General features: G+C 35.1%; 1 protein-coding gene across 5 annotated transcripts in view; it reads right to left on the minus strand.

Moving 5' to 3' along the window:
• SNTG1 (syntrophin gamma 1) overlaps window positions 1-14927 on the minus strand; it is a 358591-nt gene that overhangs the window by 25654 nt on the left and 318010 nt on the right. For all 5 annotated transcript variants that reach the window (XM_056333066.1, XM_056333065.1, XM_056333069.1 and 2 more), the window contains 2 exons: window positions 10815-10967; window positions 4772-4864 (listed from right to left, as the gene is read on the minus strand). In XM_056333066.1, coding sequence (XP_056189041.1) covers window positions 4772-4864; window positions 10815-10967 — 246 coding nt within the window. The remainder of the gene's footprint in view (window positions 1-4771; window positions 4865-10814; window positions 10968-14927) is intronic.

A 14927-nucleotide genomic window follows, 5' to 3' on the forward strand; every position in this document is an offset into this window, starting at 1 on the left:
TGCCCTGGGAAAGTTGTGGATGTCCCATCATTGGAAGTGGAAAGGTAACAGTTTGTACTGATTTTTCAAATACTGATCGTAAAAATTTATACAACTTACAAAGAATTAAATGCATTTTTTTTAATGAACAGTATGACGTTTTACATACAGCTTTCGTCTTTAATACCTTGCTAATTTGTCCTACAGTTGCTATGACTTTTGTACAGTCTTAATGCAAAAATGTATATGTAAATATTAAGAAGATATAGATAATTAAAATTTTATTTTTACTTTCCTTGTACTGAAAACTGTTTTCCATTTTCCATTGTTTTCTCAGATCTTTCTTGGCAAAGAGATTTTGAACTCCTGCTTCACATGAACTCCTTCACTGGGTGGAGAAATAATACTTTTAGCTTTTGTGACTAAACATGTCTAGTTTATGTTCCAGTTTATGTGAGTACAGCGATATTGTTGAAGAACATTACCATTGTAGACACAACCTACATCTGCCATCATCATAATGAAGATATCTGAATAAATTTTTTGGCTGAGAGAATCGCAACCTTTATCTTCCCGTAAAATGATGGAAAGTAGGTAATGCTTTTTTATTATTTAGGTACTCATTAAAATGGGGTTGACACACTTAGGGCAGATTTGAGACAAGTTTTCATCCTGTAGTTTGTTTGATAATTTCAGCTGTAGCAGTCAGTTGGCAACAGATTATGTTGCTTTACACAGTACTGTTTCTCTTTTCTTCTAATGCAATTGCATTAGAACCATCCCTATCATCTCACACTGCCTAACGCCTGGTTAACTAAGAAAACAATGTCCTCCTTTTTATCCATGGTGCTATATTTCATTCTAACACACAAATTAATTAAGGTGCAACACTGCAGGTAGGCTTCTGAGGATACTAACTGCATTCTGCTTACAAAACCGGAAGTTTTAAGGTAACACAATCTGCTTCAAAATAATATGTCAAGAAGTTAAAAATAATATTTTTACCTTTTTTATATGTAAATATGTTCTATGTAAAATATTTTTTGTGAATGTTATGCAGTAGTTTACTTACATTTATGCAATTTATTTAAATGATTATTTATCAGAAGGCTAAAAACATTTCTTAAGGCATCTGTGGCAACATACTGTTCTATCTGATTAGAAAACTTGGACAGTTTCTTACTAGATTTGCTTATGTACAACTTCCATTCAAGGCACAAAAATGTTTATCTGTATTTGTGTGTACAAAACCTTAATTTTGAAGGGAGCTGCACAGTCTCTTTTGGTTTTGTTAGACTTTTTTATTATTATTTTTAGGTGATGCTCTTTCATAGCAAAGAGCAGAAAAAACTTCAGATATTAAAATTGACTACTGAATTGGTAACAGAAAAATAGAATGAATTTTGGGACACCAAAAGAATTGCATTACACATTCAATGAAACATTTGTGAGATGAATGAAGTTTTCCCAAAGACTGAACAGTGACAGGAAGACCTGCAAGACAGTATGACATGTGTCATATGTGTGAATGTGACACACAGCTCTTAATGACAATTGTCAGAAGAACGTTCTCCAAGAAGCTTTTGCATATTGCTTACAGGACTAAAGTTATGATTGTTGCGGGTTTTATGTTTTCAAGGCTCCATTTTAGGACGCTTGGATTTGTAAGTGAGAAAAAAAATCCCAAGGTCTTGAATTCTTCATATTATAACTCTGTAATGAGTTTAATAGTCTGTTATTGCTATCCATTTATTTTCTTGAATTCCCAATGTACATGTTCTGCATGCCCACTGAATGGATTAGTATTTGGCATATCTCTGGTATGCATGCTAATAGATCAGGCATTTTTAACACGGTGCCTTTATCTTAAACTGTAGTCTGCTTGCCTGTCTTTCTGTACTAAAGTAAATGAAGCAAACCCTGAAACCTTCAGGATTCTCTGCATACTGATTCCTGAACTTTACCAGCATGGTCCCTCCTTCCATTCAGGAAAATAACAAAAAAAAGAACTTTGAAAAGAAAAATCATCAAGCATTAAGGCAAAATTGATTTTATAGTCTAAAATGAAAACACAGAAAGGCAAGAAATACAGAGAAAACATGACAGTGCAAGTGGAAAAGGTGGAAGGGAAACCAGGAGATAAGTGTAGCACTGAGAAATAGGAAAGATCATTTTTCCAGCGGGAATCACTTCTGCCACACATGCAGCTCCTGAGTGGTGTCAGGAGCTTTGAGAACTAGAGTGACACAGTAGGGGGCTGGTGACAGATCTGACAGATGAGCAGGAGCACCCTGCTCTTCCTTGCAGCCTGTATATGCATGGTGAACAAGTGGTACAAACTGAGAGACTTCTAAGGCTGGTCTGGGTCCAATGAATGTTTTGTGGGCTGCTACCCACTGCAAGGCTGGCAGGACAGAAAGGGAACAGCACAGTATGTCAATTGCAGATGATGCAAAATGTACTACACTTTCTGTAGTTACAACTACTGTCTATTGACTTCAATAAAAATGTCTTTCTGCCAGTTCATGAGAAATTCTACACATCTGTTCCGCTCACATAATGCCTTATGAAGCCCTTCCCTTTCTGAAAGGAATCTCTTCACACATCTGCTAACCTTTCACACTTCAATTAAACATCTTTCAGATTCTGCACGTGTCCTTTTTCTTCAGTGTTTAGAGCCTCAAGATCCCCAGACACTTGGCTGCGGTTAATGGTCGGCTTAAAATTTCAGAACCTTTTGAATGCTGAGGCTAGGTGGCATCCCAGAAGGAACAGGTTCATTCCATGGCTTCATGGCTTTATAGATGAAAGGGAGAGAAAAAAGTAAAATTTCCTCATATCCTTACAATACTTTATGGGCCTTCTCATGCTCGGGCGACCTGGAAGATGGAAATTCCTTCTTGACTTTCTTCTGGTTGTCATCAAGCCATCAAAGCTTCACCTCAGTGGTCTTGTATTGTGGATTTTCTGCTACTTGGTTGTGCAGTGTGGTTTTAGTTTGAGTAGGTCCCCACCTTACACACTTAGGACTCTTCTGGCTTGGAAATGGAAGTCAGATGCTAAATTTTTTGCTGCACTTGTTTTAGTGTTGGAGTTCATCATGCATTTTCAGTAATACTTACATGACCTGGCAGAGAACAAGGGGCATCAGGAATTGAAGAGAAGAGCTGAATGCAAGCCCACTGGCAACGCTAACAATTGCCTTAGTATATCAGTAGTCAATTTTAATATCTGAAATGTTCTTTTCTGCTCTTTGCTATGAAAGAAAAAATCTATTTGTGAGAGCAAAGGTGAATATGTTTTATAAGTAATAGTGTTAACCAAGACGATGTCTCCAGAAATTTTGTACAACTGGAAAGGCACAATGACTTATTGGAGAAAGCAAGATAGTAAAGGTATATCTCTACTAGAGCTTCTTCCTTTGGCTAGACATCTGCTGTACATGTTCTAAGGACATATCAAAAGCATACCACAAAGGTATCACAACTCTGCAGCCATGGTAACATGTATGAAGGCAGTTGTGCTTGTGCTTTGCTGCCTGAAATGTGGTGTATGCTTGTACCAGAGATACTGGCTTTGAAAGTGTCCGAAGTCTTTTGAGAATGAGATGTGCAAGAACTGTGAAGGAGATGCAGCCTACCTTTACACAAAAGCATTGCTATAATATTATTAGAGGGTGGGGGGAAACCTACACTTTTTTTTTTTTTTTTTTGAGCCACTGCACTTTAATTCTCTTGCACTGATTTTTTGTGTAATACCACCAAAGCTGACAGTCACGCATTTCACTGATGAGTCATACAAGATTATTTGCCTAAAAAAAAGTATGTATGCACAAATATCTGAATTTCAATTTCAACACATCTTGTGCGAACAAAATGTAAAATGGAGTGGGAAGAATAAAAGGGTTCTGATTAGTGGAGTAATGTGGTGGGAAGGGTTGACTTAAGATAGAGGATAGGAGCATGTTCTGGAGAGAAAAGGGCATTTTCAGCAATTGCTGGTGGCAATGCTGCAGCATCTCAAAGGCAAATGGGTATTGTAGAGATGTGTAACTCAGAAAAAATATTTCATATTCTCCCGTAATAGCAGTGTTAAATAGTAGCAATAAAGCCTGCTTACATCCTAGTACTGGTCAGCAATTAGTACAAATGCACACATATATAGGGTCTCATTGATTTTACTGAGATTTGGACTTGCATTAATAAAATCTGGAAATTGATGCCATATCATTCACTTGATATAGCAAATAATTTCATCTGCTGTACTGAGCTTTTTTAAGGCTGACAGGAAAAGCATGAGACACAAACGATGGCTGATTTCTCTTTTTACAGACACCTGAATGAAAATATCTAAAACATAAACTAAGAATTTCTGTAACAACATGCACTCCCACCCATGAAACAGCAGAAGAGAAAGGCAGATTCTTTTCAAAACTCACAGATCAGCTTGAAAATGAGATCATTTCCTCTCAAAACCAAGGATGCACCAGTGAAAGAAACGTTGAACTGAAACAGTCTGGGCTTTTGTGTGAAATTAAAGAATAAAGACTTGATGTTTGTTTCAGATTGTTATTGGTATTGACTTTTAATTACCAAGCACTTAACAGAATGCAACTTCTCACATCATTTAGAAATAACCCCCCAAGTTTAAACTAAAGCATGAAAGGTTTGACAATAGATGATCTGTTGCGATAACATAAAGAAATACATTTTAAGGATGTACTACTCATCCCAAAATATAAGAAATCATGAGGAAGAATAATAATGTAGGGAAATAAGCCTTAGGACTTTACCTTTGTGGCAGCATCGAAACAGACAAAACCCATACTAAAGTCAATGGTAAGTCCCATAAGATGACTCTCCAAAACACAGGCATATGTCTTGCACTGTAAAAAAAAAAAAACAATCAGAAAAGGTAGTTACCACAGTACATATTTCTTCAAATCCTTTCTAGGACCAGTATTTCTGTGACTTTATTCTAATGTTAATATATATAAAAATTATTTTTAGAAATAAGTCATCTGTGTGTAAATTTATTGCCAGTGTACTTCGAATCAAAGGATTTATATCAGTGATGAAGTTTTCTAAGTATTGTAAAAAGAGTATTTGCTTTTATTAGAGAAAAAAAAAATTAGAATCACAATTGCCTCGGTGGTTTACCAATTACAACTGCTAAAAGGAAGGTTCATTATTTTCAAACTCTTCTTTGTTTTGGTAGCCAGTAACTTCCTCTACCATTGCTGTATTCCTTTTAGATTTTCAGGGAAACATAAATGCATTTGTAAAATACCTATTTGGTATGCTGTTTATTGTGGTTTTGTGTTCTCCTAAATCTCAGTGAAAAGGGTAACATTTCAAACCATGGAGAACCTGATGTAATCATATGAATTATATTTTTTACTTCAGCAAGTGGACCAATAAATCTCAAAGGATTCTATGAGAAACCTTGAAATTCTGAAAGACTCTCATTCTATGGTTTTTAAATCTATGCATCTATTTATTTCTGTAACACCCCACTTCAATGCAGGATGTGAGACATCTTTTAGTGTCATTCTCAGGATCAAAACTATTGTTGTGCCTGAAGGCTGACTTTAGGTACAAATTGACAAATTTTGTATTTTTCATCACAAAATATGTAAAAAAAAAAAAATCCAAATCTTATCTAAGTTTCTTAAAGAAATCATTCTTACTTTACAGAAATTTTACTCTCCGGACTAAAAGAAATACAGTTGTATTCTTCAAATGTTGCTGTAGCCACTAAATATATGAAATGAGAATGGACTTATATGATCTATAATATGTCAAAGAACCAAAATATAAATTGTAAACATGGGGAAAATGCAATTTATTAAATTATCAGTGTTACAAAAGTATGTATTATTACTTTTGGCATTTTGATTATCACGGATAAATCACATGCCTTCATTTACATATTATTTAGGTGGGCTCTTTGGGTTCTAGATGGTGTTCCCCAGAACACAAGAAGCTGAAAGGCTTATTAACAGTTTCTAAGAGCTGAAAGAGACATTGTAGTGAAGGAACATGGAAAAGTTCATAGCTATATAAATTCTTTGGTTATTTTAAATTTTATGTTCTTACACTTCAATATAGATTTATTTTCTGGAACTGAAATATTTGACTGATAGTTTTATTGATCAAATCAGGTCTTAACTACCAACAAACACTTGTTGGTTAATCTTTGTATACACACTTTGGAGCTCTAAAATCCAGGTTTCAAACACAGTGATATCCATCACTGAAGCTGAAGAACACTTCTTAGTTATCAGTAGGGCACAAGAGCAGTGTTTAAGCCAGTCTATAGACAAAGCATGGCCATCTATAACTCAGAAGTTAAAACAATCCACGACATGCACATTAGAAGATGATTTTGTGTTCTTGCTGAGTAACAGTAAATAATGTTACTGTCTGATCCACCAAAGGTGTCCAAAAGCTATAACCGCCTGTCAGTAAATGAAAGGTTTCCTGCTGCTGCTGTTGAGGTGGAAAACAGTGACTGGTCTGTCCTTGTAGGTTCCAACACTGAAAGAACTTTATGTACTTCACTACATGTATAAAATCTGAATTCCTACAGTATAGAGGTGCAGTTGGTCATTATAACTAATAATGCATAAACACCAAAAATTTTTAATTACAAAATCAATGATTCAGCTCTGCAGTGTTGCGGTCAGATGGTATTTGTGTTTAGTTTAGCAAATAAAAGTGGCGCTTTTTTTAAGCAGCTACAGCACAAAACTGCTATGAATATGTAAACTTTGATCGTAAATCAGTGTTAGAAAATGAGAGGATATTGCCTTTGGCAAGATCTCATTAAGAGAAGAAAAGAGTGTAAAAAATTATATTTCATGGTGACTTACTACTTAATGAATTCACATATACAAAAATGTCCAGGTTTTGCATGCAAAGCAAAAAAATGTACAGTTCTGTAGAATTATCGTGCTAACTTCTTACAAGATATAAACTACATTTTTATTGGTAGACCTCCAAGATATTTAGAACAGACATAGAAGACATAGAACCTTTACTGAGAAATAAAATTTGGCAAGGAGACAGTATATCAGATTTAAAATATTTATTGCTGTCTAACTCGTGACCTCCCACCTCAGCACCAGAGGTCAACCTACAATGCGCATTGCAGCACCATGCTGAGCTGGCACAGTTACCTCTGCTTAAGCACAGCACTGTGCCTGGGCTAATTAGGCTCACTGAGAAGTTAAGATTTATGAGAAACAGGACATAGTCTTGATTCAATGCTGTGCTGAAAGAGCAACCTGCTTCCCGGGCTGAAGGCTCTTTCTACAAAAGACAGTGCACAGTTTGTGGAGAAATAGCATCTAGTTCAGCTCAATGTAATTATCGGTAGGAAGGAACTGCATTGTAACGTGAAGACCACCAGTAGTAGCTGATTCTTTACCTGTTCTTTACTTGTACATAAGAGCAGTCTATGCCCTTGGACCATGTATTGCATGATGTCCAAACAATTCTGAGAAGCAAAAATTTGAGAATAACAAAAGGATCTCTAGTTTCTTTAGGGAAGAATGTCCCTTGCTTTATGCATGTGTTGCATGCACTTGCACATGATTCTGGTCATAAGTCAGAGTAGGAATGTGAACTTTCAGACACTCATAAATGCTATTAAGATTTTTCTCATCTTTAATTTCTTTAATTTTTCTTTTAATTCAGACATTTGGAAAAAACAAAATTGCAGATACTCTTCCCAGGAGACTTGATAATTTACAATTTCTTATACATTTAACAAACACTTTAAATCATTAAAAGTGACTATTAATAATATATATTGTGGATGTTTGACTTTGGTTGCTGATTTCTCACACAGACATCATTAAAACCTTAGCAGAACTGAAGCATCCCCCTCCCAAAAGAAGCAGAAGAAATGTCAGCACTCACTTCTTGTTCTCTTACAGAATACAGAATCTTAAATTTGGTTTATGCATAATTCAGCAGGTCAGGCAGGGGCAGAAGGAGACAACTCAAAGTTGTTCCTTAGATTCTGTTCCCTCAATACACAGTTTAAATTATGGAAAGAAAGACACCTTGTAAACCTAGAGTAAGCTACCTCTGAAGCTAAGAGAAACCATACTATAAGTTCAAGATTTAATTCAGACGTTTGAACTCAGATTCAACTTCGATGGGGACAAATGTTAAAGTACTGTAACACAAAGCAGTTCACACAATAATCCTTATATTAGGGAACAAACAACTGCAATACAAACAAGACCTACAGCAAGAAAAATATTCATGATGGAAATTGTGAATATTTTTAGCATAAAGTAACAAGAAAACAAAGAGAACCTGACAATCATTGCAAATCATTATACAACCTATAGTAGTCTCAGATTCTTCGTAACAATGCTGTGAGACAGACAGTACAGAAAAAGTTTCTCCATTTCAACTAAAGTTTTTTTCTAAACTGGTATCAACTTGGCTATCTCTCTTCTTATATTTTTCTTTCAAAAAAAAAAAAATGCCTAATTTTTGGTTTAGATATACCTCTAACAGAAGCTCTGACTTAGGCTTAAACAGAATATAGTACATATTTATAGTAAGGCATTTAAAATATGTTTTTATTCAGATGTATTCTTTAGAATAACATCATAATAGGGCCCTGAGTATCCTCTTGTTGAGATTAATGTCAATTTATACTTGTAACTGAGTAACTCTGTTATTATTTGTTTGATTATGGAATAGCACACAACACATTTGAAGAATTGTAAATGGCGGTTTTAAACTGCAGTTATATTTTCAGAATTACATGGTTTCATAGTAAGACAAACCTGCACACACCTGGATTATCATTCACATGGAATATGAACTTTCATATGAATTTGATTACATAAACCACAATTTTATATAAAATGTACAGTCGATACCTTAATTTTGAACTTGTCAACCTTCTTCCTCACAGAGCAATGAAAGAACTTGTTGGAGACAAATTATACCATTACTTAGTCAAACCAGATTTGTCTGAGTCTGCAAATTGGTGGATGAAAGCAGTAACAATTGATGAAAGAAAAATGAGGAGGCCAAGACCAGTTCTATTAAAAATTAGTAATTTTTTTTCCAAACTGAGAGACAGAAAACGAGGCAAGAAAATAAAGGAAAAAAGGTGAAATTGTAAGTGTGAGTTACACAACAATAATAATAATAATAATGAGAAGCTTATTAGTCCACCTTCACAAATTTCCTATAACCAATCTCAGGAAATCATGACTTCAAGTTCATAATTGCTACTCTGAACATCAGCAGAGTGAAAAGAGGTGAAAAGGTTAAGATTAATTTGAAGTTAAGATTATGAGGGAAATTCTTTTTGGGAAACATGGGAGCAATTTTGAATAAATGTACTTCTAAAATCCAAAAGACAAATCTAAAGTAGGAATGCTACAGCATGAACCAACATTAGAGTAGAAGAAATATGAAGTGGCTTCTGGGATAAAAGTTGTTCAAGAAAATTGCTGTATATTCTTTTGCTGATGGCACAGCAGTGCTTCTACAATGTTGCGGTCAGTTATATGAGAAGGACAAAGAATCTCAAATATCTAGAAGCAGAGGACATGTTGCAATTTTTATATAGAAAAACTACATTTACATTTTTCAGCATAATCAGAGTTCAAAAGGTATGAATAGTTCCTATAAAAGGTAGCAGAGTGCATGAACTTAAAGATAAAAGTTGAACCTTCTTCAACTCCTGCTCCAACAAAGGTAATATGCATTAAAACCGACAGCAGTGTAGTTTTTGCAACAGGGATCATCATTAGTATATACAAGTTCAGTCCATCTGCATGTGTTGGTTCATAGGGCAGAAGTCTAATATTTTACTAACTAACCGTTCCTCTAAATAAACAAAAACCAAACAAAACCAAACAAACAAAACACCACCTGTCAGTACTTGCATTTGCAGAAGGATGCAGAAAATGAGTGCAGGGTAAGTCAGCATTAGCCAATACCTGCACAGGCTGATATGGTAATACAACTTTTGTAGGGGTATATACAGAATAACTCATGGCAATATCAACTAAAGCTGTTCCAACCACATGTATTTTTTATGATTAGAACATCAACTAGGTGAATTATAGTTTAATTGGGTAATTTATAATTGTGGTGGGTGTTTTTTCCCTCTTATTTTAAATCGAAAAAAGATGACTTTTTGGTCATGTGAGAAAAACAGAGCTGTCTTTAAACATTGTGGTATGTAGTTTTGCTGTAATAATTCACTAGTAATCTGTACCTGAATGTCATCCATCTCTGCTCTGTTACCCGACAATTGAGCACATACACAAGAAACAAGTAAAGTGTGAAAAAAGAATCATGTATTTCAGTTACAATTTGTTCTTGCTCGCATCCAGGAAGTACTCTAATTCAATGTGCTCTCATTCCTGATTATTACAAAGGCCATTCCTGCAAAGTTCTCTTATGTTATCCAGTAACAAATAAAGTAGCATGTAAAAAGAGTATGTAAGGATATCTAAACAGCTGGTTTTACCCCTGATTTATAGATTGTTTTTCCTTTTTTGTCCATGAACTTCAGTTAACAAATATGTATCACCTATAGTCACAATAACTCAATTCATAATCACCTGAGTACAACATAGATAGTTAGCATTTGAGGTGATCTCTTCTGAATGTTAGATTTCAAGCTGTACAGGAACACTAAAAAAGTTTTCATGCAATTATACACATAAAATATTAATAATTTGAGAGCTGCAGGAAGTTAGAGTATTTCTTGAATTGTATCATTATTGCATATAGGCCTAATTTGTTAATATACCAAAAGGTAACAATCAAGACAGTTGTTCTCACCTGTATCCGTTCAACTTCTAAAAAAGTTGCTGTTTGGAAGGCTTTTTCCCATAGTGTTAGGTCAGACTCTAGTTCCACAGAAAAGTAAAGATCTTCTCCAGATTCAGACTGGACACTGAAGCCATGTTTCCGACGGTCCAGTAGATCACTATCCTGATGAAAACCTGAAGTTATATAATCTGGCATACATCAATTCATATTTTTAATTGAAAATATCTGTGTCTCAGACCTCCTAGCATTTTTAAATGGCATTTTAAATGATACAACACTGTAGTAAGTACTGAGATCTGAGGAACTGAAAATTAGGGGTTTGGTCTAAACATTGACATTTCTATAAATTTTAAACAGGATGCCTATATTCAGAATGCTACAGAACAACACAGCATATCTGGCATAAATTCCAGTATTTTAGCAATTCACTTTTCAGAAATGTTTCCAGCTATATGCTTATATTTTTAGATAAATTCTATAAAAGCTATTCACTTTCTGTTCACAAGACAGGAACAGAAATAACACCTTCTCTGACCTACTTGACTCACCCACCCCTACCCTAGAAGGCTGGCCAAATGAAGCAAGACTTTTATTTAAACAGTATAAAGAGTCCATCTGTCCTATTTTCCCTATAGAGGCTGGAAAAAACAAGTTCCTATTTCTGGTGTCTTAAAAAATCCAGCATAATATTTGTCTATAGCTGCACACTGCCACTAGAGAGTATGGTGGCTGCCAGTGGATAGGTTGCTGGCTTTGGGCCTGGAAGGGGAAGTTACTTTTGGCTTTACATTCAACACCACACCACACAATGGATACCAGGTTATAAATATGTAATGTTTAATGATTGATAGCATTTGTAATTGGCACAAACTCAAATAAGCAAGTTAACCAGGAAATCCATCACTAAAATGGTCTTAAATGTTTGCTTTTGGTTTTGTTTTGTTTTGTTTTAATACAGGAGGCTTTATGCTACAATTCTGGCACGCAACGTGTCAGAAATTTGTGAAAAATATACTTGCAGAAACAGTTTTAATTAAATTTTCCCCTACTATGCCAAAGCACCTCTCTCAAGCCACAAGCTCACCAGCTGTCCTTGCAAATACATCTGGTAATTTGGGTATATGTAGACTGGGTGCAATTTCTACAATACTACCCCATAGCAGAGGGCACAGCTGAGATCAGCAAAGGAGACTCACAAGACAGCATTGCTTTGTGGTTATACACAATTTGAATAGAGCAAGGCAACTATAATCAGCTGTTACAAGCTGGAATAGCACTTTACACTGCTCAATCATCTTTCTGGAGCAGAGAAGCAGGAACTTAAACTGACTGAGAATGGAAACATATAAAACTGAAATATATTTTATCTGTATGAAACTATTAGAAGGCAATGGTAGAATAAACACTATTTTCGTCTTTCTTTTCATTCACTAGACATGTGACAGACCTGCTCAAGAAAGCCAGTACAGCATATGTTCGTGAATTGCTCCTGGTTCAGAACTGCTTTACAGTTTCTGGAAGAATCAGCTAGGGAGGCAATATACCCCCTCTTTGCAATCACCATGACAAGTACGAGTTGCTCAGATTTCAAAATGACCACCCACCGTGGAACAATCTCTTTTCTTACTTCCACCAAGCCCTAAGCTTAGTAGCTCAACAGCACTAACTCACTGATGAAAAAATCAGAATGAACACAGGCTGTTAGATCTTGAAACCTGCATTTCCAAAAAAAATTAAGCGTTCTCACAGACTTTTTCCCCAAGTGTTCAGAGGGATGCGTAGTTGAACTAGTTAGATGTAGCTAAACAATAGCCTACTTGCTATGACAAATACTTTTGTCTCTTTTTTTTTTTTTCCTTTCCACTCAGGCCTTTCTGCTAAAACTAAAATGTCAATGCTGCTCACAGTACATTTTGACCAGCATTCAAAAGATGTCATAATGTTGCTAATGGCACCTATGCTCTACTGCACAAACAGCCTCAAAGTGCACTGAGCGGCAGCACTGTGAGGAATGTTTATAATCTTGTGGATATGTGTAGCAACACATAAAACATACTATCTAGCACCTGACTACACAAACTTCATCAACAGGAACTGGATGAGTAAAAGCACTTGCCAGCCCTCACTTCTCCTGGGTAGAAAAGCTACTTTGTTTAGTATAACAGCACTTCTCTAACAGGTCTTAAGCAGGGTCTTAAAATCATTATAGTCCTGGAGCTACACCTGATTGAATGGGTCTGTTGGTCCATAATGAAATGGACTTACTCAGTGAGGAGTCTGACAAAACTCGTGTGTAAGGTACATCTCTTTCCCAGGGAAGGTTTTAGTTCTTCATAGCTACAACCACAGAAGAAACTAAAACTACTTCGAACTCATCTTCAGCTAGTCTTGACAACAGTCAGTAGAGAACAACTAATTATTACTAATCCAAACTCTTAAACCTCATTTGAAACAAGACTGTGGCACTATGTGGGATCACAGGAATCACTACCATTAAAGCAGTTGAAGTAATAGCCCCTGTTTTCAAATAGGAGGAAGTTTAGTGGTAGGGCTTGGTTCCAGACTGCATATCTCTGTTTACCCAGGCACAGTTAAGGTTTAATTGCATTGTTAGACTCTCCCATTCTTACAGGCTTTTTTTTCAATTGAGAAGAATATGTTGGCTATGAAAAAGGGATGAGCTCTTATGTAGAAATTGAAAAATGAAATGTTAAACGATTTACTGAAATGGATCTCCATTAAAATGTGTTTTAAAAACACAAAAATCTCAGAAGTCAAGTGATTAAAAAAAAAGCTTGTGTATTTTATTATCAACATTGCTAGCAATAATTGTACTGGATTTTACTAAGCATTGTATCAAACCTAGACAATGAAAAGAGAAAGAAGAGCTAAATGGGATCTACAATATTAATCCGTGTTTTTGCTATTTATATATGAAAATGAGAACATTTTGATTTAAAAAAGATCTTATCAATACTAGGTAGCATTTCCCCTTATGGTTTACATACACAAACTTTAGAATATTTCAACTACTACCTCGTATTGTGAAAAACAACACACATGATGTACTCATTTATTATTGGAATTTACATTTTTACATTTTGTGAAATTCTTACTTGGAATGAAAACAAAATTCAACATTTCCACAGAAATAATAATTTTCCACACAAAAATATTTTTTTTTTTTACTAGTTCTATTGTATGTACTTATGATTTTGATATCAATGTCTGTGGTTAAGTCCATGGTAAGAAAATTCAAGTCAAATATATGTAAATGTTGTACTTTAGTTTTAAAAAATTTCTGACATACATATAGTTAGCCCTTTCCTTCTTAGTGGTATTTCATTCTATTTGTAGAAATACATTGCTGCAAGGCTCCCTTTAGTACTTCTTCTGTTTCTTTTCATTGCAAGATCTTCTTTTAGTTTTTCATTTGTTTTCAGACATTTAAAAAGTGAAATCTCTATTCCAAATTTATAGATATAACCATTTCCATTTGTACAGTGGATAACTGCAGGAAACAATATGCAGGCAAAGCTAAAATCCAAATGTCCCTGTAAAGGTAGGAAATTGAAGCAAATTTTTTTTCTTAGGAATCCAACTGAGAATTGTTCAAAACTCTCCACAAATTTAAGATAAATTTGTTAGGAGTCTCAAGAACACGTGTGGAGTAAGCAGAAATCTTCATTAATTATCTTTTACAAAATGGTTATTTCAGCTAAAATATAAAATGTCATTCCACCCATTTAAGAATTGGCTATGACACTGTATTTTTATAATCGCTCACTAGTCAACGATGGACATGAGCCAATTTCATGTTGATTTTTTAAGAAGTCTTTCATACTGTTTATGATTAGCTGTACCATTTGCCCCTGATGTTTTCAGTGAGAATTAATACAGATTTTCTGAAGAGTAACAGTCACAAAACTTGTAGCAGTATGCTACTTCCGTACTGGAAGGATTGCTGAAGGATGGGCTGTGAGGAAAGTCCTTGGCTTACACCCAGCTTCAGGGTAATCCAGCATCTCTGCTGACAGCATGGTATGACTCCTGCTTGCCTAATTAATAATGATGTCCATGTTAAGTGAGAGCAATAAATTTATCTAAGGGAACCAAGTATGG

Source organism: Falco biarmicus, chromosome 3 (genome assembly GCF_023638135.1).
Source record: "Falco biarmicus isolate bFalBia1 chromosome 3, bFalBia1.pri, whole genome shotgun sequence".
NCBI lineage: Eukaryota > Metazoa > Chordata > Aves > Falconiformes > Falconidae > Falco > Falco biarmicus.